Source organism: Struthio camelus, chromosome W (genome assembly GCF_040807025.1).
Source record: "Struthio camelus isolate bStrCam1 chromosome W, bStrCam1.hap1, whole genome shotgun sequence".
In the NCBI taxonomy this organism is placed as follows: Eukaryota; Metazoa; Chordata; class Aves; order Struthioniformes; family Struthionidae; genus Struthio; species Struthio camelus.
In genome coordinates this window covers 2,215,215-2,239,973 of record NC_090981.1, presented here as the reverse complement: position 1 = coordinate 2,239,973, position 24,759 = coordinate 2,215,215, and the positions used below count along the sequence as shown (strand labels likewise).

Here is a 24,759-nt window from a genome sequence, read left to right as displayed (position 1 = left end):
ACTTCTTTCCTGTGAGGGTGACAGAGCACTGGAACAGGTTGCCCAGAGAGGTAGTGGAGTCTCCTTCGCTGGAGATATTCAAAACCCGTCTGGATGTGATCCTGGGCAATATGCTCTAGAGGTCCCTGCTTGAGCGGGGAGGTTGGACTAGATGATCTCCAGAGGTCCCTTCCAACCTAAACAATTCTGTGATTCTGTGATTCTGTGAAGGCCAGAGTACTTTTTGATTGTTGTTTGTTTCCCCACATTCCTCCTCTTCTGTGTACACACAAAAGGACTTGATACAGGTTGCACAGCCAACCTTCTGCCTTAGACTTCCTAACTCAAAACTGCTTGACTTAAAAAGCATAACATTCACCTGCCATTGAATTTTTGTCATGCGCTATATGTCCTGGTATTATACCAATACTTCAGAATATACACATAAGCACATATAGTTGTATCTCCAGGACATTAAGTTGCAAAATGAAGCATGTAATAGTTAGAAAATGCCTTAATTCTGCTCCTTGATGCATACAGATTCTGACACACAATTTTTAATTATATGAATACACAGTACTCTTTCTACAGGATCTCTGTCTTATTCAGTGCACAAAATGGATACTGCTTCTGAATGAATGACTATCCAGTATTTTATTTTCTTCTCATTGGCCAATAGGTGCTCTCTTGTCTCCTCTCTCAGCACTGTGCAAACCCTGCTCCAAAGACGCAAGTATTCATTTCCCTGTGGGCTCTTCCTTAGTAGTCATCACTTACTTATAGTAGTTGTGAAAAAGAAATATTTTAACAGACTCCATTTCATATAGGAAAAATGAGAAACAAAGACATTAAGGATGAAAGAGTAAAGGAAATAGACTGGAAGCACTCAAAGTAAAAGGCCTGATGGCAGTGAGCAAGCACTCAGCCCATCACTTAGCCCATCAACATGTCTACCTGTGTGAGGAGAAACGTTCACTATCCTGCAGGCAAGCCCCAGGTGGGAAGCACTCAAAGTAAAAGGCCTGATGGCAGTGAGCAAGCACTCAGCCCATCACTTAGCCCATCAACATGTCTACCTGTGTGAGGAGAAACGTTCACTATCCTGCAGGCAAGCCCCAGGTGATGCCCAGAAAATGCACCAGGAGGAATTCAGGCAAGAGTAGGTAGTTTTCCTTTGGGGACAGAGCACTTCCAGGCTGCAGAATGCTTAGCTGTGCAGAAGCGACCGTGTGCCACAATTCACCATGCTCAAGGCACAAAAAAAACCCTCTTCCCTTATCCTGCTCTATGGCTCATCAGTTTCAGCCATTGTGGAATCTCCACTACCATTGAGCAACGTTCCCAGCTCACAAGCAAAGAGAGTGAATTAGAAAGGAGCAGTAAAACAGGGAGGAAGAGGGGATTCCTCGTTCTAATGTCTAATGGAGACTCATAATTCATCCAGGAGAATACTAGAACAAACCCAGGAGCACTCCTTCAGTTAAATCTCTCAATGACATCAAGAAAGACTTAGCTGTGTAAAATTAGCAATATTTAGCTTGCTGATACTGGAACTACTGTAAATATTTCAAATGTAAAGCAAACAGCTTATATTAGACTTCCTCCCCTTAGAGATGAGATGTGGGGAAGGTGACCTACTGTATGGGAAAACATGGAAGAATGTGGAGGAGATAGGTGATGGAAGCTAGCCAGACCGTTCCGTGGGAAAAGGAGCATCTACAGGGCATGCTGACCCATAGGCACGTGGCCGAGTCTGTGCCAGTGTGGCGCTGCACCTGGGCTTTGAATTGAGATTAGCGATGCGCTCAGTATGCTTGCTGCGCATGTGTGTAGTCCATAAAGACCTCACACAGTGCCCCCCCCGGCGTTCCTCGCCCTGGACCGACGCTCAGCGGTGCCAGGGACTCTCCCGCTCCATTAGTGCCTCGATCAGGAATTCACTGGGGAACCCCTGCTCAGATGCACAGGTAATAAACGCTCAGTATTGACCCTAGTGTGCCTTGTGTTTGTGTATCTGTCCCTGCCAGGAGTCCAGGCGGTGCCCCCGCCTTACCCTTACAGTTGGCGTGGTACCAACCCACTCCCCCTGAAATCCAGGTACATGATATACGGCCCAGGGATGAAGTTCTGATTAAGGTATACTGCAGAAAATCAAAATTAGAACCTAAATGTGAAGGTCCTTATACTGTGCTGTTATGCTCTTATTTCACTGTTAAAGTTGCAGGTAAAGAAAACTGGATACACCATTCACATGTCAAGGGGGTTGTGAACAACCATCTACCAGATAAGTAATCCATCCCATGAGATGGCTGTGCATATTGCTTACGTGCTGATGATGTTGCTTACCTTGACCCATTATGGGGAATCAACAAATTGGCCATGGTCTCATGCTCATACTGAATATATGGGGAATATGGGATTAGATTCCAGTGAAAGCTGACAAGCCAATAAAGGCCTAAACCTATCAACTGTGGTTATGCATGGGGCAGAGGTTTACTCAGAAAACGAATGGAGCTGGGATAGCACAAATGGACTTTCCCAACTATTAGGGAAAGTCAGACAGGAGATCAAAATGGGGTGCCGGATAATAAATGGATCTACCCATGGATGGGTAACTCAAATTTCAACAACTGAAGTACAGACAAACACCGAACAGAAAAAGAACTGTGCCACCGAAAAATTAGACTGTTGGTACAATTTTACTCTAGTCCAACCAGTTTTTGTAGTTTGCCTCTGGGCACATAGCAGTGTAGGGCTAATGTTTAAATTCAAAATAGGCATTACTGAACCTAGTACAACAACAGCAGTAACCCTAGCTACAACTTTTCCTCCCAAAACAAGTATTCCAATTACCATGCCAGATAAGAGGACACTGTCCCCTCAAATTTCTGAAATTGGACCCTATGCAATTAAAAATGTGGACGAACAACGAGTGTTATTTAATCCATCATGATCTCTTAAACAAGTAGAACTAGTAATGCAAATTAATAGCTCCACAATTAAACCAACTTGCTCACCATTTCTAAGTACCTCCTACACAGAATGGTCAGCATGGTTGCATGAGCAAATCTTCACCTCTCCAAAACGAACAGAGAGAGATGTGACCAGTATCATAGAAACAGGATTGGGTGTCTTAAATAATATAGATGCTAAAGTGCTTGTAAATAAACTAAGTGCAACAACCAGTGAGTTGAACCAATTAAAACATCCGTTGCGATCTTCTCTATTAGCATTGGGAACTAACCAATGGCTCTTATCTGATATATTGCTGTAATGGGAAAAAATTAATGAAAAAGACCACCAATTAATTGTACATGCACTCAGTATAATACAGGACAATGTTTCCCTAGCCCTTAGTTGTATTCAGGCTCAATTGTGGACACAGGCTATGGTAGCAACAATTATAAGAGAGGGTGCAGAGGGCTCACTACCCGTTGAAATCCAAAAGATAATTTGGAATAATGCAACAAAATTCGAAAAAGAGTTCCAATCTTGGTGATATTTGGTCAATTTTATTTATGACCCTATCAGTAATAAAGCCACAGCTTTTGTCCTAACAACACGCAATGCTTCGGTATATACTATATACCCTATCATTGCACTGGGACTGAATCACAAGGGATCTATACTCTATCCGATAGAACATAAAGTGCGGGCCCTAAAAAATGGAAACAAATGGCAAACGGTTAATGTTAATGCAACAGGGATTTATCTGTGAGAGTAACACTATCAAGGCCCAGGACGTTTGTATTGATACTGAACAAAATGTCTTGTCATTTCGAAATACATCCCGATGAAACTCCTGAAACTGTACTTGTATATCTTGGAAAAGGATGTGTTTGTATGAGAACCTGTTGTGATTTTATATCTGTAGATAATATTAATATAAGTGCAAGTAATCACTCGAATATTTGTATCTGTAACTTTACTGAAAGCCTAGGATGTGACTTTAATTGCTCAGCTCCTGTTACATCTCAGCAGCTGTTGCACTCCAATTACACACTAATTCAAAATCTATTGCCTACTCCTATCGGGATGAATCTCACTTTAGTGAGAAAATTGCTGCAACATGACGATTTGTGTCAATTGCTGAAACGCATCCAAAGTAACAGGCAAAAGCTTTAATTATTGTTTATCATGATACAGAAGAAGTACACCAAGTTTTAGAAAGAGTAAGGAAGGATGGAGAACATCAATGGTGGGAAACCCTTCTGGGATGGTCACCAACAGTGACAGGAATTTTTAATCACATACTCCATCCAGTCATAATCTTACTAGCCCTAACACTGCTGTGCTTGTTACTTGTCATCATCTTATATGTAAGAGTATGGTACCTGATAAAACAATTAATTGAAGTAGAAGTGTTTAAATCATATAAATTGATACGCTAGAACATTGCCTGATTAGCAGAACTGTATAACACATAGACTATAGATTATTGATTTTTGCATAACTTAAAAAGCTTTATTATAACTTAGTATATATAAATACTGTACTCTAGTTTAATCACTCATACATATGTCTAGCAGGAATGGCCATAAAAACAAAGGGAGGACTGTTAGAGAAGGGAATTGTAGCTGACTTAGCTTCAGCTTAGCATAAGTCTGACACTTGCTTAGCACAAGTGCCTAAAGTAGGTGAAGCCTGCAGGCCACGGGACTGAACTGTAACCCGAAGAACATTGCTGACGACGCGACTGCAAAATCAGCTAGAACCAGCCCTCAAGGATACAGAACAGAGTGACCAAAATTAACAGAGGTAACGGCTGACCTTCAGATAAGATAACGTACTGTGGAGCAGGAACATAGCAACCACTAGCAACCGTCCTGGGATGTAGATGTGAACCAATCAGAGGGAAAGAGACCACCGACTCCGTAAAGAAGATTGGGAGAGACTTCCACTGGCAGGCGGGGAAATAAGACTGTAAAGAGTATAATTACTTAAGATTTCTTTTGTTCTGGGTCCCTCCCCAGAGGCACCCAGCTCGAGCTGTTACTCTGTTGTACTGTCATTTAATTAAATAATTAATTTGTGCTGTTATACGTGCGTGAGACTCTGCTCCTCGGAAACCTAGGGTCGAACTGTTTCCACAACAGTATCTGTATCTAGAGATGCCAATACTCTCTGTTACACAGGTATAATTACAATCATCTCTTAGCATATGCCCCACTTTGCACTCTATACCAAGAAATCAGGATGTTCACTGTTCCTCTACGGCCTTTCCTACAGAATATTTATGGTGCAACCACATTCTGAAAGAATCTAAGGTTCAAAACAATTAATTAATTTGCACTCCAATTTTAAGGGGACAAGGGATCCCTTATGAAAGGACCTCATGAATTTTAATTCTTCAGCTCAGACAGAAAATAGTTCTTTTAGATTAAAAACTTCCCCTCTTGTCATTGCCCTGTTTCCTTATCTCCAACACAAAATAAAAGTCTGAATTATATCATCTGTAAGTCTGGGGAACACAAAAGTTTCTGTGATCTACTTAAATTTGATCACAGGAAGCAAACTTCACCCCCACTCCTCACAGGAAGCAACCAACACTTAAATAAGGACTGTATCTGAAACAGAAAGATATCTTATAGCTTGACATTTGCTTTCATGCCTATATTGGTGCTGAAAAATGCCAAAATTCCTATAGAGAGCATGTTATCACAGTCATGATAATAAATTACACCATGCAGATGTACCCAGCATTTTGGAGGCCCTCAGCAAGGTTAGACATTAAATCAGCCCACCATTCAGAAATGACCTTCCTGCCAGGTATGTGCTGTTAGTAACCACCTGCCACATTACTAATGTGTTGACTGACTGTCTCTTCTGAAGGTCTAAGTGATACAAAGGTGAGAGAGAGAGATACTGTATACATTTCATTTTTGTAAAATGGCAGGTACTTTCCCAGGTAGGAGTACTTTTTTCTGTAGCAACCAGACAAGCCATACCTGGTCAATCCCCTGAGGCCAGCCAGGCCAGGAAGAGGGGGTGGGGAGTGTGACTCCAGCATCTGGAGTTGGGCAGAGCATCTGCACTGTGGTAAGATCAGAGCCCAGGGCCAGGCCAGTCACTCAGGAGGAATCATAGGAGCAAGGCCCTATGCAGCTGTGGGTCAGGCCCCACTGTGCTCAGCTCAGGACTTGAGAAGGCCCAAGCTAACTATCATGGAGAAGCGAGGCTTGACTGCTCCCTAAGGGACAGGGAGACAGGAACTGATTGTGATAACACGGCTGGCAGGGGCTTTGCCATCCAGGGCCCAGTCCCACAGTACCCAACCATGGCAAGCAGGGCAGGCTCAGAGATGGTAGTCAGGGTCAGCCAAGTGTCTAGATCATCAGACAAGTCCATGGTGATGAGGCAAGTCTGAGGTCAAGCCAGGAGCACAAGTCAGTGTCAGGTTCAGTGACAATAACCAGGGTCAGACACAGTCCAGTGATTGCCAGGCACATTCATAGTGACAAGGCAGGTTTAAGATCAAGCCAGGAAGTCAGTCTGCAGGTCAGAATCAATGGAGTCCATAGCTAGACACAGGCATAGCTGTGGTAAAACTGAAAACAGGCACACTGTATGGGAAAATGCAGAAGAATGTGGAGGAGATAGGTGATGGAAACTAGCCAGACCGTTCCGTGGGAAAAGGAGCATCTATAGGGCATGCTGACCCCTCGGCATGGCCGAGCCTGTGCCAGTGTGGTGCTACACCTGGGCTTTGAATTGAGATTACCGACGCTCAGTGGTGCCAGGGACTCTCCCGCTCCATTAGTGCCTCGATCAGGAATTCACTGGGGAACCCCTGCTCAGATACACAGGTAATAAACGCTCAGTATCGACCCTAGTGTGCCTTGTGTTTGTGTATCTGTCCCTGCCAGGAGTCCAGGCGGTGCCCCCGCCTTACCCTTACAGTTGGCGTGGTCGGCAGGAGACACAAACGACAATGCTGTGGCCGAGGAGAGCCAAGGGGGAGGGCGAGAGCCAAGGAGGGGCTGCTCGCCTGCGGCCGCCAGGATGGCCCCAGACTGAGCGGTGGGAGCCAGCAGCTGCATTGCTTGCCACTCTGGCAGTCCCCGAGGACTGGCCAGAGTTGGCACAGGGGGAAAATGTTACCCCGAAGGCGGTTGAATCTGCTTTACAGGCTATGCCCTTCCGTGCTGCTTCGGAAGCAGCTCGGAGGCTAGCCGGACAATTAGGGTGGGCACTGCTGACGGGCATTCGAGCCTTAGATAATGAGGTATCATCTTGGCAGCAATGAGTAAAAGATCTGGAGAAGGAGATTGGGGATTTGCGTGATGCGAAGGTGATATAGCACAGGAGTTGATTACAACCCAACCTGAAAAGGGTCAGGAATTAACCCACAGGGTAGAGCGATTGGCTTTACGAGTGGCTAACAAACACCATGCACGCTATGGTAAAGCCCCAGCTACAGTTGTCCAGGTGAGAGCAATGATAACTAGACCCTCCTGGGACCCCGAGGAGTGGGATGGCAATATTTGGAGCACTTCATCTGACTCGGAGATTGACTTTGGATTAGAAGGAGAACTGGCTACTCCCCAGGTCCGACCTCTTGTGCAATTGAAGGGGGAGAGGCAAGTAGATGGGAATACAGTGGAGCAGTCTCGGACGTAGACCCCCAAGGAATTGCATGAGTTTTTAACTACTTTCCAGTGGCAGCCCGGGGAGTCTTTGTGAGCCTGGTTAGTGAGGGCATGGGATGCAGGCACCGGATCGCTTACTCTCTTAAGAGAGGAGCTGAATTTAATGAGCCCCTTATCAACCGATGCTCAAGTACAGTATTATCTTACCCAATTAACGTCTGTGCAGGATGGGGAAGGGAACGTTATTGAAGCTCCAACATTATATCAATGGTTATGCACTGCTGTGGTGGGTGCTTACCCATCCACAGGTGAATTAGCCGCTACAGTGGGAGCATGGCGTACTTTTGAGGAAGGGATCAACACGTTGCGGCAGCTCGGGGTAGCAATTGGGTTAGCAGATGGAGACGGACTGGATGGTGTGGAAATAACGCGGCAGATGAAAACCCAATTATTAAGGGGGGCTCCAAGTGCCTCAAAGCCGTTACTACTTGGCACAGTAATGCCTGCAACTGGGACAGTAGGGGCTTTGGTAAACAACATGAGGGATTTGGCACTTGTTGGTGGACCGGATACTACGCAAGCGAGAGCAGCTCGGAATTCCAAGGCGAGAAAATTGGCAGGGACTACTAAATTGAGTGGAAAGGGACCGAGGAGGCAGATGTGGACTGATTTGCTGCAGGCAGGGGTATTACGTGATGAGATAAACAGTCTTTCTACTGCTGACTTATTTAAGCGGTGGCAGCGGCTACCTGCGAATCAGCAATATCGGACACAGCCTACCGCCCCACCCGCCCCAGCCACAGCGTGGAAACCGCCAGCCAAAAGACAATGAGGGGGAGGCGGGTCCCCCGCAATACGAGCGCCAGTTGCGGCTTACCATCGGGGGGACCGACGTCCTTATGTACCCCTGCGAATTCGCTGCCGCTCTGGAGGAGAAATTGCTGTGCTGGCTTTAGTAGATACTGGGGCAGAAGTTTCCGCATTACATAGCGTGGTAGCTCCAGGGAAGGCCACTACCCACATATGTGGGTTGGGAGGTTCGGCCACCACAGCAGTATAGGCTGTAGTTACGTTAGCAATCGGAAAAAAAAACAAAAACATTTTCTACCTCTGTTTTATTAGCACCGATTCATGAGTACATCTTGGGGGATTGACGTGTTACTGGGCAGAGATATTCAGACCCTGCAAGGATTGTTCTCCTTTGGAAAAAGTCCTGCATTACTGCAGTTGCGATCCATCACTTTGATTAGAGGGTATCCAAAATGGGACCCCGTGGATTTACCAGTTCCCCCCACTGTGGTGCAAGTGAAGCAATATAGGATTCCTGGTGGGGAAAAGGAGATTCAGGAAACTATAGATGCTTTATGGCATACTCAAATAATACGCCCTGCCCCGTTGGCTTTCAATAGTCCTATTTGGCCTATTCGGAAGCCTGATGGTTCATGGCGTATGACTGTGGATTACAGGGAGCTAAATAGAATTGCCCCACCATTAGCGGCCATAGTACCTGACATGGTAACTCTACTAGAAGGAGTGGGGAAACATCTGCAGGAATGGAGAGCTGTCATTGATCTGGTGAATGCATTTTTCTCCATTGCTATATCCCCTCAATCGCAAGATCAATTCGCATTTACATGGAATAATAAGCAATATACGTTTCAAGTCCTTCCTCAGGGCTATAAACATAGCCCCACCATTTGCCACCAGATGGTCTCAGCTGATCTCCCCCCACCCCTTACAGAGTGTACCATCCTTCATTATATTGATGATATTTTGATAATGGGACCTTCTAAAGAACGGGTCCATGAGCAGCTATCGTTACTAGTACAGACCCTACAGGAGCAGGGGTGGGCTGTGAACCCTAAGAAGGTGCAGGAGCTGGACATTAGTGTGCAATTCCTAGGGATAGTCTGGAGGGGACAGACGAAAGCTGTCCCTGAGAAAGTGCACAATACTATGCAACAGTACCCTGTTCCCACTACTGTAAAACAACTACAAGCTTTCTTGGGCCTTTTGGGGTTCTGGCGGACTTTTATACCCCACTCAGCATATTTAATGTGGCCTCTACAGCGTTTGACCAAAAAAAGTAGCCAGTGGCGATGGACTGAAGAACAGCAGCAAGCCTTTGACCTGTGCAAGGAGGCGGTGGTCCAACACTCCAAACTATTCACTCTGTACGAGGGACAACCTTTCGAGCTGGAGGTAACGGTTATGGGGGATACAGTGTCTTGGGGGTTGTGGCAGCAATGTGCTCACACAAGGCGGGAACCTATAGGTTTCCGGTCCCGTTCCCTGCAAGGGGCCACAGCAAATTATACACCTCTGGGAAAACAGCTTTTGGCTGTGGTGTGGGCTTTGCAGGATACCGAACGAGTTACAGGACGTGACCCGGTGACTGTACACACCCCCATCCCCATCCAGGCATGGGTGACTGATGATACAGTCAGGGCCCATGTAGGGGTGGCCCAAGGTGCAACTCAGTGGAAATGGAAACACTATTTACAAGCCCGGTTTAAAGGGGGAAGAAAGGATGTGAGTACCCCGCATGCACCCTTGTTAGGGGAAGTACATTTTGAGCACATGCCTCTATTGTCGGAGCCAGAGGGGCTGCCCTCCCCTGCTCCCCCGATAGAGCCATCGCCTGTCCAAGAGGCGCCTCCTTTTGAGACGTTAGCGCCTGAGCAACGGGAGTGGGCCTGGTTTTCTGATGGCAGTGCACCGTATTCCTGGGCAGGAGAGCGAGTGTGGTGCTCTGCAGCATACAGTCCTGCAACGGGTACTATCTGTTTTGCCTGAGGAACAGGATACTCAAGCCAGTGGGCCAAATTAAAGGCCGCAGCTATAGCCCTCGATGAGGGAGATGCACGCTACCTCTATACGGATAGCTGGGGAGTATACAAGGGTCTGCGAACCTGGTTACCAACATGGGTCGCCGCACAGTGGCAGATACATGATAAGGAACTCCGGGGGAGCCCCTCATGGGAAAGGATTTGGGACAGTGTGCAAACTAAAGCTGTGTCTGTGCGACATGGTGATGCCCATCAGAAACAGGAGACCCTCGAAACTCAGCATAATACAGCAGTCGACCAGATGGCAACTCCCTCAGAGTTAAAGCAAGCTTGGCAAGCACATGAACGATCAGGGCATCGTGGCCCCATCGCAGCTCAGGCTTGGGATCTAGCACGAGGCCATCCCATGTTAGTGTTACATTGGTGTAAGCCAGCACATGCTAACTGTCCCGTTTGTATGAAGATAACAAAAGGGCCTCTCACCAGCGCATACGGTCGCCTCAAGTGAGGCAAACAACCCTTTGCAACCTGGCAAGTAGATTATGTAGGCCCATTGCCCGCCTCACAGGGGTGAAAGTATATATTGACTGCTGCAGACACTTACACAGGCCTTATGTATGCATAGCTTACCTCCCATGCGAATCAGTCCTCTACTGTGCGGGGCTTAGAGCAGCTCATGTATACTTACGGTATACCAAAAGAAATACAGAGTGACCAAGGTACCCACTTTGCTGGCCATGTAGTACAAGAATGGGCAAAGGACTTGGGGATCACCTGGGTCTTGCATATACCCTACCACTCTCAAGCTAGTGGATTAATAGAGAGAATGAATGGCCTGCTAAAAGAACAAATTCGGAAACTTACCACCACGCAGACATTAAGGGGGTGGGTGAGCATGCTCCCCCAAGCGCTGTTTATGCTTAACAACGGGCGTGTTGGAATGCTTCCTCCCTATGAGCGAGTACAAGCCAAGCCAACCCTAGCGATTCCCGCTCAGATATCTGTAATGGAAGGGGGATTGCCCCCCGCCTGCTCACCTCCGGGGAGGTAGAAGTCTATGCACCCGAGCAACTGATGATTACTGAACAAAGAGTTGTAAGCTTACATTTGAGACTTGACTGCCCTTCACCGTGTGTATGGCTGTTTACGCCTTTAATACCTGTTCAAATAGTCCCACTCTTATTGACCCCTTCTCAAGATTTATCTTCCCAGGTATCCGTATCCACACCAGTGGATGTCTCGCAGGGAGCACCAATGCTGCGAGGAATTCTGATCCGCAGTGCCGGAGTGCCTCAAGTTCAGCAAACACCCTCAATACACTCTCTAGCCAGTGTGTGGATACTTACTCCTCAGAAGGAAAAACGGCCTGGCACTGTTTTAGCAGATGGTCCAGGAGCCACCGCGCTAGTTCTTCCTGATGGCAACACCATGCCTTTCTATCTTCCCGTCAACAGGTTGTCACGCCGGCATCTGTAAGCTGCTGTTGGAACGTTGCCTCTTGCTGACCACGACAGATGCCATTGATCCACAAGACCATCTCGCCTCCCATGTAAATACATGGATTTGGCTCACACAAAGGTCAGCTAACCTCTCCGCTTTCTGTATTGCAGGAGGACAATCAGGGAATGATGTCTTAACTACATGTTACATAGGTGTGCCAACTCCACTCGCGGCATTGCAGTTATACTTTTCTGAAAAATTTTGCTATTTCTGTTATTCCCATGAATTTATGCAATTTGGGTATTGTTTCCCAAAAGTTGACACCTTGGACTTTTTTCATATAGCTAACATCTAAAGCAGATATTTCCTTTTGCTTTGTAAATGCTACTTCTGTTCTGTAGAATGTAACCAATACCCAGTTAATTTGTAATGACACTATGAATATTGCCTATGCGTCTGCTCACCTGATGCTACCACTAGGATGGTTCCTTCTGTGGGGCACTACAGCACATACATATGTGCCAGCCAGCGTCACAGGTGGCCTATGCACTGTGGGTCGTGTTACTTTAAACATCCTTCCCTTTATGACGGAGCAGCGAAAGACCCCACGGCATGTCCTGGATGCCACTTGTAACCCCCATATAAGTTTATTCTCTCATGCAGAAGCCTTAGGCCTATTGTTAAGCCTGGTTGGGATCCCGGGGGTGGTGGTGCATAATTATAAACAGTTAGAGCATGTTGCCTATGCTTTAGCTCAAGGCTTAAATTGGACATCTAGGGCCATTGCCTCTTAAATAAAGAGTTGGGAGCAGTATGGCAAGGAACACTGCAAAGCTGTCTAGTGCTCAACTATCTCCTACTGTGACATAACCACAGATGTCATGACTTCACCGGGATGTGCTGTTTTAACATCAGTGATGAATCGACGTCTGTTGAGAATGATATCAGCCACTTACCAGATATTATCCAACATATCCGGCAGAACAACGGAGATGCCTGGCTGGCTAATTGGTTTGGCTCCCTAACGGGATGGCTGGGCCACCTCATACAAGGAGAACTCTTGTTTATCTTTTGCTTTGTATTATGTTATATTTTGATTTCTTTGCTTTGTAAAATCCCTTGCCCTCATACCCCACGTCCTTCTGAAGATTGGGACGGCCTGTAACTAGCTTTCCATCGCGGGGGTGGAATGTATGGAAAAATGCAGAAGAATATGGAGGAGAGAGGTGATGGAAGCTAGCCAGACCGTTCCGTAGGAAAAGGAGCATCTACAGGGCATGTTGACCCATAGTCACGCGGCCGAGTCTGTGCCAGTGTGGCACTGCACCTGGGCTTTGAATTGAGATTAGCGATGAGCTCAATATGCTCACTGCACATGCATGTAGCCCATAAAAACCTCACATAGTGCCCCCCCCCGGCGTTCCTCGCCCTGGACCGATGCTCAGCGGTGCCAGGGACTCTCCCGCTCCATTAGTGCCTCGATCAGGAAATCGCTGGGGAACCCCCACTCAGACGCAGAGGTAATAAATGCTCAGTATCGACCCTAGTGTGCCTTGTGTTTGTGTATCTGTCCCTGCCGGGAGTCCAGGCAGTGCCCCCACCTTACCCTTACACCTACGCTTGCAACATTTCTCTGTTCTCCTCTTGAGCAACAGCTAAATATTCTATGTATCCATTGTTAACTTTGCCCTTAATACACTGGTTTCAGAATTCAGTAATGTTCTGGCCATCCTCAAATTCTGAGTTCAGATCTTAAGTTTACTATGATAGCTTATTGTAGGAATAGTGCTGATTTCCCACATTACACCATTATGTTTTCAGCATTTTCTTTGTAATTGATTTATTTGCAGAATCTCTCTGGATCCATTGGTAAGGTCATTTCAGACAGTTTCCTGACAGTTTTGCTTTTCTTAAGAAGGCGGTAAAAATCTGACTGCTGCTGTAAGCAGTGGAAATAGACTAGTGCATAACACATCCTTGTGAATCAGAATTATTCATGTGAGTTACATATAATATGTGTAAAAATTCCACTTTACATGCCACCAAAAACCACAAGCCAATCCTAAACAAGCACAAGCCCTTAACCATGACATAACCTTCCCTAGACAAATGAGCATTCTCCAACCTATATAAAGCAAGCAACCAGCAAACTCCATTTGTAATTAAACTTATAAATGCCTAGGCAAGCCAGTTCTGCTGATCACCTTCCACACCTCTTAACATCACATTTCTCAGCATCTATTTAGCTCCTCAGAGCATCAAGAGCACCTTGATTACCAAATTAAGGGGTCTATATCTCCAATCTTAATTCCCTGGAAACATAACTGTTCTAGTTACAGCTACTTATGTGGATCCAGGGAGATCTCTCTTCATCACCAACAGCTGAGTATCCCATACTTGGCAATCAGTATACTTTAACAACATCCTCAATTGATTCTTTTATTCTTCTTCTTAAGCCAACAAAACCCCTTCTATCTATATTTGTTGTTAGGCTGTGTACTTTGAACTACAACTCTGTATAAGTTCAGACCCTTCAGAACACAGAAAGTTCAGAAATGATCCTTTGCCACCACTGTTTTCTTTTTAGGTTTTTTTTGGCACATGAAAGTTAAACAGGGAGAGATCTAACACCACACGATTTCTATGTGACCAATACTGAAAAAGCCTACCATAAGGGTTGGGACTGTGCTTCTGTACCATGTCTTCAAAATAGGAAAACTAAGAACTTTCTAAAAAATTAGTGCCAGGTTCTTCTCAAATACCCTGCTAATCTGTACATGCAATTAATTTAACTGCACATACTAACTCTGTATTTCTCCTGGCAAATGGTTGATTACATGTCTAATAAGCCATTTCTGGATACAAAAAACTAATTTGGGTGCACAGTCATGGTAATTATGTATCCAAATTAGGTGTACAGTTTTGAAAATCTACTCCTTATTAGTTGTATAGTCTGTTTTTGATCTAACAAAGGCAGATGCTGTGATGCTCTTTAAGCACTTATTTGACACAATTGATTCAGATGCAACATCAGGTGTAATTTTATATCCTTTTTGTTTATGCAGTGTCTCCCGTCCACACACACACTTTTTTGAACCTTTATGGCTCCCATGCACTTAGTTGAAGAGCTTGATATATTGCCCACTATTCTGTGTTTTCCTAGGGAAATTTTGAGGACTAAGTATTTGATGATTTACAGCAAGAAGGCCTCTGCCACCAGAGAGTGCATCTGGAAAACTTTGAATGTTTGCAATAGTACCTGCTCTGGTTTGATTGGCTCAGTTGTTGTGAAGATGTCAGAATAATGTTGCCTCTCGAAGACGCGATCCAACACTTCTAACTGCTGCTGAGTGAAAAGGTCTCCTCGCATCTGTTTCCAAAGGAAATCTCTACCCAGGACAGAATGGCCATTTGGTACTAGAGATTCCTGAATACCTTTCAAAGAGGACAAAGAACACAGAAGAATAAATAGGAACTGCAATGACAAGACCCACACAAGAGTGTTTCACTTTATCCTTTGATTAAATGTAGGTATCAGTATGTTGAAAAGACAAAAAGATTATCTGAGAGGAGGCTAAGAACAAGTTACATACTTAAAGAAGATCTGTCGATCAGTCATCTATTATAGCTGACCTTGAATGCATTTTACCATCACTGAATTCAGATATAGATTTAAGGCAGGACAAAGGGAAATGGGCATGCCCAGGCTCATAGGACCTTTATGTCAATACCTGTTGTAGTGAGCACACCTGCGGAAGCTCTGGCGAGGAGCCAGGTGGCTGGCAGAGTACGTGGTAGCAGCCCCGGAGTGTGCTCTCTACGCGCTGACCGACTTCCCGTCAGGGCCAGGCACGCATATTCCCTTTGGTCAGCAACGTCTGGCTGCTTCCCGGCCGGTAGCTACCCAAGGTTAGCACAGCTGAGATAAGGAGAGAGTTCGAGTAGATGTAAGGGGCCCTTAGGCTACAGCGAGGTGAGTCCCGCCTGGGCGTCCGACCCGGGTGTCCAGCAGCCTCCCATCAGCGACCCCTCCGCGCGGTTCCCGGGGCTCCCCGCGCAGCTTGGCGCGTAAGTCCTCTATTGAATCTACCCGGTTTAACCCCTCCGGAACCTTGAGCGTCTCTCTACGCCGGCACCCGACCCTCTCTTGCCCGCCTTGCGGTCACGTTTGGCGCGGTCGGCAGGGTCCCGGTGTGGAGATGCCTCTTTGGGGGCGAGAGGACCGGGGGGAGGCGGGGAGCCGCGTTCCCGGGTGGCCCGCTACGGGTCGATGGGCACCCATGGCTCGCGAGCTGGCGAGGCGCCCCCGCAGCGTGGCCAGAGCTAGAGGGTGAGCCGGGGGCATCCCCAGAGCGGCTCGTGGGGCTGGTCTCCGAGCTCCGAGCTCCGGCTGGCAGAAGCAGGGCTGGCAGCGGGGGATCTGGGGTGGGTCTCGCTGACTGCGCTCCGCACCCCGGACGAGGCGTTGCTGACGCAGCGCCAGCGAAACGGGCAGGTGGAAAGGGGTCTCGAAGCCGCTAAGGAGGCTCGACAAACGACCCAGGAGGCCGCAACTGCAACCGCGGGTCGAGCCGAGAAGCTGCAGCACCGGTGCGCCGCTGCGGCCGCCCGCATCGCAAATCGCCGGCGGCGACAGGGGGGCGGCGAGATGTCCGTCCCCGGCGGTGCGGGCACTGGTGCGAAAAGCCGATGGGGATCCGGAAACTTGGGACGGCAATATCTGGGACCCCGACGAGCCCCCCAGCTCGGAGTCGGACCCCGAGCGTGAGGGGGAGGCAGCTGCCCGGCCGGTGGCAGCGCAGCCGCCTACCGGACCGAGCGCGGCCAGCCTGCAAGGGACCGCAACTGCTCGCGATTTTAAAGCGTCGGAGCTGCAGGATGTGCAGGGGCGCTACCGGCAGCAGCCCCGTGAAGGGTTGTTAGAGCGGCTGTTGAGGCTGTGCGACGATGGGCCAGAGGCGGTTCATTGTACTAGAGGGGAGCTCGATGCGACGGGGGCCCTGCCCCAGGATCCCAGGCTGCGCGGCACCCTCCGTCCCCCGCAGCAGCAAAGCCGAAGCGTTTCCCCCTCCCTAGTGGAGCGGGTGCTGGGCGCGGCGCGGTTAACCTGGCCGGCTGCCGCGGACGTCGATGACGGGCTCACCGGGTGGACTGCTATCGCGGCAGGAATGAACCGGCTGCGGCAATCAGGAATGCTGTCCGGAACGTATTCCCCCGCGTTTACCGGATCCGATCCCCGTGAGCAAAACCATCCGGACTAAGATGCTGCGAACCGGCCCGCCCATCTTAAAGCGATGGTGCTGCCTGTGGGTGGTGGGGGAAGTCGCAGCGCTGCCATCTCAGTTGGCAGAGGCGTCCTCTGTTAGCAGCGGTGGGAAGCCGGGACACAGGCGGGTCAACGTGAAGCGGGCAGAAAGGGCGAGTCGCGGCACTATGTTCCGAGAGCTGCTGCAAGCGGCCATGCCATGGCGGGAGGCGGACGGCGAACCCAGCGCAGAGCTGCTCGAGCGGTGGCTGCAGCTGCAGCCGGAGCAGCGCACACCGCCCCCGGGGGTGGGGGCGCGCGGCGAGCAGCCTGGAGAGCGCCGGGGGGGCGCGGCGGCACCCACTGCCCCGCCGGCAGCGTGCACGGACGGGGAGCTGCCAGCGGCACAAACGGGGGCCGGCAGCGTTGCCCCCGCTCAGCTCTGCAGCGGTTGGGGACCCAAAAGGGGTATATCTGCAGAGGACAAAAGCCTGGGGAGGGGTGGCAAGTTGATTATATTGGACCCTCGCCGGAGAGCCAGCGGCACAGGTGTGTCCTGACCGCTGTAGACGCCTGCTCTGGTCTATTGTACACCCGCTCTTGCACCGCAGCTACCCAGGCTCACACCATGAAGGCATTAGAAGACTTGACTGGGTTATATGGTTCCCCGGTGGAGATCCAAAGTGATCAGGGCACTCGTTTTACAGGGAAGGACGTTCAAAATTGGGCTGGAGAGCGAGGAATAGCCTGGACATATCACATACCCTACCATCCGCAAAGGGCCGGATTGACAGAACAAATGACTGGGCTGCTCAAAGAGCAGCTGCGCAAGTTGTCCCCTACTGGTACCCTCGCAGGTTGGAGCAAAACCATTCGTCAGGCAACTGCCTGCCTCAGCGACCACCCACTGCATGGCACCTGACCCTCCCTTTCCCACCTTGCAGTCACATGCATATAGATCTCTCTGGGTTTCATCCTGTGTCACAGAAGTCAATGGCACTGAATCAGACTCTGTGCTGTAATTTAGTAATGAATGGCTTCAAAATTTAAGACTTTTGTTCATATTGAAAAACACTGATTCACCAAAACCAAACTTATTCAGAAGCAAGGATCATTTCTGAAGAACTCCTTGACTCAGAAGCTCTAGAGGGGAGATTTCTGAATGTGTTGAAATATCCCATTTTGCTATTTTCAAATTAAATTATTTTTAGATTTCCAGTTCAAAATGACTTTCCATTTTAAATGTAAACTAAACCAGCTTGACATGTAAGTCCTCTATTAAATCTATCCTGTTTAACCCCTCATGAACCTTGAGTGTCTCTCTATGCTGGTATCCGACCCTCCCTTTCCTACCTTGCAGTCACACCCACTGTTATGGGAAATTATATCAAAAGAGCCAGGAAAAAGCATGTCTTATCCTCTGCTGCTACAATTCAAAAAGATGAAAATAAAGAGGATGGGATTTCACTCAGTGAAGAATGACAGCCACTAGAACTTCATCATGCAATATCCTGCACACTTCACTTTTCCTGTCAGTCCCAGGTAATGGATAACAGCAGCAAATTTACTACCTTCTGAGTTGCCCTTGGGAGCAGACTGGAGCTCCTTAGTCTGGGGCAAGGGATAGCAAATTCCTAGCCAACACTTGGCATGTCCATTTGATGAGTTGCCCACTAAAGTCAGCCCAATGTTCATTGGAGGACAGGATACCACCCTGGATCCATCCCTAGAAAAACATATCCCCTCGCTTGACCAGAGATAGGCCCAGTAGAAACTCTAGCAAGGCATGTGTGTGGCTACTTTGAGCCATGTTGTTACTGACCTCAGGAGAGCACTGGAGTCTTTAGCACCCCTGGAAATCAGTGTAAGGACAGCCTGTGTAAGGACAGGACTCAAGGAAGCCTTGGGTACAAATATCCCTGGGTCTATTGAAAGTACTATCCTTTGCCTCTAGGGAGCTAGGTCATTTCACATGAGTAATTAAGAGACATAAAATATGTCCAACCAAATCCCTCCATCCTACCAAATCAGCTCAGTGGAGAATAAAAAGTATTTTCTATATTTTACATCAAAACTTTTTGGTCAATTTTCTTCCTAAAATGGTGTTGCAAACATTCTTGCATAACCATCCCAAGTCATGGGGAAAATAAGGTTCCTTCTCCACCCAGTGGACATGAGTGTAATTCTACCAGTGGCCCTGGAGTTAAACCAATATAAGAATGATGTAACAGAGTGGAACATCGAGCCTATAAAGGCAATCACAGACAGAGGAATACCTTGTTCCAGAAATTTAGCTTGCATGATTTCAATTAAATAAAAAATAAAAAAACCCTAACATTCCAGCAAGCAATAGATTGCATTGGATACAGCATGGAGTCACTGTAGTCATCACTGCAATGTAGATAGTAAAGTCCATATCAAACCATGTTTAAAAGGACTATTTCAATGTGTGTGGGGAGGGGGGAATCATTTCTTTGGGGGAGCTAATAAAATGATTGAACAAACAGCTCACTGTTCTTTGCAACATTGGGAAAGAATTCCTGAATAAAAAGGATAATTTGAATCAGCAGGATAAATTTAAATCAGTACCTGCTGACCCTGCAAAACCTTATTCTCCTCAAAGGTTTCATCTCATTATAGTCGCTGGAATTATTCCCAAGAGTAAAGACAACTCATGTGAGTAAACATTTGCTGAAGTGGGCCTAGAAATTATTTAAGTAAATTCTAACTCCTCCCTGGGGTTCAGGGTGTGTGTGGAGGTTCTTTCTCTTTAATCTCTTCTTGGACTTGTATATGTCTCTGCTGTACAACTGGCCACCTGGACTCCCGAGAGTTTGATTTCTGATTCTTTATGCATTTTCCACCACTTTTTAATATATATCATTACCTATGCGAGCTTGCGGGCTTGGACCTGTGTGTGCTAAAAAATGTCAAGAGTGAGGGGAACAAAACTGGAAACTGAATCACACTGAGTACTCAGTGCAGATAGAAGCATTAAAAGGATAGTCCATTCTATTTCACTTCCCAGCCCAGGGAAGCCAGGATCACTGGACAACTGTTACATAGTCCATATATAAAGTTACAGAGACAGGCATGCATCTCTCAACAGCTATTGACAAAGATAGAAACATGGTAAAGGAAATTACGTAAAGTGAATGCTAAGGCAATACTGTCAAGTTCTCAGAAGTCAGGGAATGGTAAAGTTAACTTTTGGTTAACTTTTGTGCATCTACATTATTGTCCATAAGTACTACATTATTGTCCATAAGTAAAAGATTACATGCTTCCCTTCTTTATGTTATAGGCTAGAATATGATCCATCTTCCCCATCATCTGAAGTGCAGAGTCTTGGGACTCCTCTGTGTGCACTTTGTGCCTAGCTGTGCAGAGATAACTTCTGCCAAGTAGGATGAGGAGGGGTTGTAGAGTCTCTCTGGAACGCCCCTCAAACAAGACGAAGACGTTATGCTGTGTTGAATTATCTGGTTAGGCACTTACCAAATGCTGTCCCTCACATACCTCTCCAAATTTGTAGCTCTGAGCAGTTTAAGTGTTTTGCTGAAGACAGCAGAACTGTCCATCTTATGAGATCAGAAATCATGACTCATACTGCCAAAATGATGAGGGTGGTTTATAAACCATGATTTCTTGTAATAATGAATTGGTGAAGACTGTGGAGTTTCTCACCTTTGTTTTTGAGCTTTACAAGGAAACATTTAAATCTTTTCTCTACAATTGTGAGAGCTTCTTGTTCTTTCTTTTTTAAATCAGAGAGTCTTCTGTAATCACATGTCTGAGAACTGGGGCTTTAGGGCAGTACTGTGATAAAGTCATGAAATTTGCAACACAGACTGCCTCTCTCCTGCTATGCCTGATTAACTATTTTTACTGTACATGCTTTATTTATGTGTATATTTATGGCCTTGATTGAAAAAAAACCAGATGTGCAATTGCACATTTAATTAACACACATTCAGCAAACATGAACTTAGAGTTTTATAATCTCACCTAATCACTTCCTATATGACTGAAATCAACACCACAAAGCTCTCAGCAGTTTTGCCACTGAGTTCAATAAACCAGGAATTACTCTATGAATCTAACTGAGCATCTGCACCAATGCATGTAACAGTACCTGACTTCTGTCTGCAGAGCCCAGGAGTCATTCTCCTTGCTCATTTTTAGCCTGGTTTCCTGAGAAGTTAGGCTTATGCTGCAAAGTTGTCTGTCCATCTGTCTGTCTATCCCTCCATCTAGCTATCTGTGTGTTTGTCTGCCCACCCTGTTCTACTTGCCTTCCTAATGACTTTGAAACACTTCAGCTAATTTCACCCACATTTGACAAAGGATTAGAACTCTCAAAAACATCAAGTTCCTACAAGTTTCATGAAAACTGGTGGTCTGGCTGATAAAAAAGATCCAGTGTAGTACTACCACTGCAGAAAAGGCTATGGTATGAACATAAAGCTCCCTGTTCTGTTTGGCCAGCTGGCTGCCCACCAGCACATGAATGCCACCAGGCCAGTCAGCACACATGCAGCATGGAGGCTGCCTCCCTCCCAGACAGTAATCAGGAGACATGAGAGGAAGCTGAAGGGACTGTGGGAGGGTACAGGGCACTAGAGGTACTGTGAAGTTAAAGGGGCCTGACTTCATAAGGGCTGTGGGACATGGTAACTGGGATTTTGGGGAAGAGGGGAAGAGGAGGGGGAGGAACAGCTATAGGGACAAAGGACAGAAGTCTACAGGAATTCCTGGCTTTCTAGACCTCAATAACTGTGATGACTGCAGAATAACTTGTCTAGACTCACACTGGCATTCCTGAATGTTTAAAAGTCAGTCTCATTTTCATCATGTTCTTCCAAACAGAGAGAAAAACTGGACAGGAGTATTACCAATCAAGGCCAACCAGTGGGATCCAGGCCACAGGGAAAACAATGCCTTTTCTGCTCCTTGACTGAGGTTCTACAACCCTCAGGAGCCATTTCTCTCCTTAGAGTGGAGGTCTCTGCCTCTCCTCAGGAGCACACATGGGATCTCTGCATGCATGCGGCTGATAGAGCATCTTCCACACCTGGAGCACCAATGGTCACATCTGCACAATGGGTTGGAATAAGTGACCAGAGGTGCACAAGAGCAAAAAGCAGGAGGATCCTTTCAGAGGCAGGTTGGCAACTGTAGTGAGCACGCCTGCGGAAGATCTGGTGAGGAGCCAGTGACTGGCAGAGTATGTGATAGCAGCCCCAAAGTGTCAAACTACACACTGACCAGATTCCCATCAGGGCCAGACATGCATATTCCGTTTTGTCAACAATGTCCAGCTGCTTCTCGGACAGTAGTTTCTCACTGTTAGCACAGCTGAGATAAGGAAATAGTTCCAGTAGATAAAAGGGAGCCCTTGGGATATGCAGGAGGAGTCCCACCTGGACATCCGACCCGGGTGTCCAGCAGCCTCCCATCAGCGACCCCTCCGCGCGGTTCCCGGGGCTCCCCGCGCAGCTTGGCGCGTAAGTCCTCTATTAAATCTACCCGGTTTAACCCCTCCGGAACCTTGAGCGTCTCTCTACGCCGGCACCCGACCCTCTCTTGCCCGCCTTGCGGTCACAGCAACAAATCAGAAAAGAGAAAAAACAAAAAAAACCACTCAAACCCACAAGTGTTGCCCCTGTCCAGACAGTGATGTCCCATGAAAGTGACTGCCATGCATGAGGGACTGTAGGATTACACCTAAACCTTGAGCAGGGTTAAAACTCTTGCATCCCTTCTATCACAACAGACAGGGTGAGTGAGAAAGTCCTGCAGCTGATACAGCCTACCTCTCAACTCCTGTATTTAGGTACTTATTTCCTCTTTAAATAAAGGGTTGGTTTAGACTTAAGGTGTTTAAAATAAAATGCCTTTAAAATAAATAAATAATACATAAAAATGCCTTAAGAAACAAAATACCAAGATATAAATTCTCCTCTTTTCCCTCTCATATTACCTTCAAGGCCCTTCTTTCCAAGACAGTGTTTTCATCAGAGCAATGCTCAAGACACAAGATGAAACAGAACTATTAACCCTACAAGAAATGCAAGGAATGCAGGGACTGTTCAGTCCGAAGCAAAATCCACTTGTTTTCACTGCAGTCTGCCCCAACAAAAGAAATAGTTCCAGTAGAACTGGAATAGTTCTAGCAAGTTGAGAGCCTATGGGTAAGGATTAAAGGGCAGGCTAACATGGGTGACACGGTTGTGGGGGTTTCCTACAGGCCCCCTGATCAGGAAGAAGTCATCGATGAGTCCTTCTACAGACAGGTGGAAGTAGCCTCACGATCACAGGCCCTGGTTCTCATGGGGGACTTGAACCACCCTGACATCTGCTGGGAAGACAGCACAGCTAGGCACAAACAGTCCAGGAGGTTCCTGCAGAGCATTGAGGATAATTTCTTGACCCAGGTGGTGGAGGCACCAACGAGGAGAGGTGTCCTGCTAGACCTTGTACTAACAAGCAAAGAAGGGCTGGTTGGAGATGTGAAGGCTGGGGGCAGCCTTGGCTGCAGTGACCATGAGATGGTGGAGTTCAGGATCCTGAGAGGAGGGAGCAGGGCAATAAGTAGGATCGTGACCCTGGACTTGAGGAGAGCTAACTTTGGCCTCTTCAGGGACCTACTTAGGGGAATCTCATGGGGTAGGGCCCTAGAAGGAAGAGGGGGGGGTGTCCAGGAGAGCTGGTTAATATTCAAGCATCACCTCCCCCAGGCTCAAGATGGGTGCATCCCTCTGAGTAAGAAGTCCAGCAAAGTGGGCAGGAGACCTGCATGGATGAGCAAGGAACTCCTGGCAAAACTCCAACAGAAGAAGGAAGTCTACAGAACGTGGAAAAGGGGACAGGCCACTTGGGAGGAATACAGGGACGTTGTCAGAGTGTGCAGGGATGCGACAAGGAAGGCTAAGGCCCAGTTGGAATTAAATCTGGCAAGGGATGTCAAGGACAACAAGAAGGGCTTCTTCAAATACATCAGTAGCAAAAGGAAGACTAGGGAAAATGTGGGCCCGCTGCTGAATGGGGCGGGTGCCCTGGTAGTGAAGGATATAGAGAAGGCAGAGTTATTGAATGCTGCCTTTGCTTCAGTCTTCACTGCTAAGGCCAGTCCTCAGGAATTCCAGACCCTGGGGACAAGAGAGGAAGGCTGGAGAAAGGAAGACTCTCCTTTGGTCAAGGAGGATCAGGTTAGAGATCATTTGTCCAAACTTGACATCCATAAATCCATGGGCCCCAATGGGATGCATCCGCGAGTGCTGAGGGAGCTGGTGGATGTTATCGCTAGGCCACTCTCCATCATCTTTGAAAGGTCCTGGAGAACAGGAGAGGTGCCTGAGGACTGGAAGAAAGCCAGTGTCACGCCAGTCTTCAGAAAGGGTGAGAAGGAGGAGCCAGGGAACTACAGGCCAGTCAGCCTCACCTCCATCCCTGGGAAGGTGATGGAACAGCTCATCCTAAGCATCTGGAAGACAAGAAGGTGATCAGGAGTAGTCAGCATGGATTCACCAAAGGGAAATCATGCTTGAGCACTCTGATAGCCTTCTATGATGGAATGACTGGCTGGGTAGATGAGGGCAGAGCAGTGGATGTTGTCTCCCTTGACTTCACCAAGGATTTTGACCCTGTCTCCCTCACATCCTCATAGGCAAGCTCAGGAAGTGTGGGCTAGATGAGTGGACAGTGAGGTGGATTG

The 24,759-nt window shown here is 47.4% G+C and overlaps 1 protein-coding gene and 1 pseudogene across 3 annotated transcripts in view; one reads left to right on the top strand and one right to left on the bottom strand.

Annotated features, from left to right (window-relative positions):
• LOC104145347 (paired box protein Pax-5-like) overlaps positions 1-24,759 on the bottom strand; it is a 192,312-nt gene that overhangs the window by 117,402 nt on the left and 50,151 nt on the right. For all 3 annotated transcript variants that reach the window (XM_068925086.1, XM_068925087.1, XM_068925088.1), the window contains exon 6: positions 15,057-15,232. In XM_068925086.1, the coding sequence (XP_068781187.1) occupies positions 15,057-15,232 (176 nt within the window). The remainder of the gene's footprint in view (positions 1-15,056; positions 15,233-24,759) is intronic.
• Positions 2,834-5,010, top strand: LOC138064039 (uncharacterized; annotated as a pseudogene).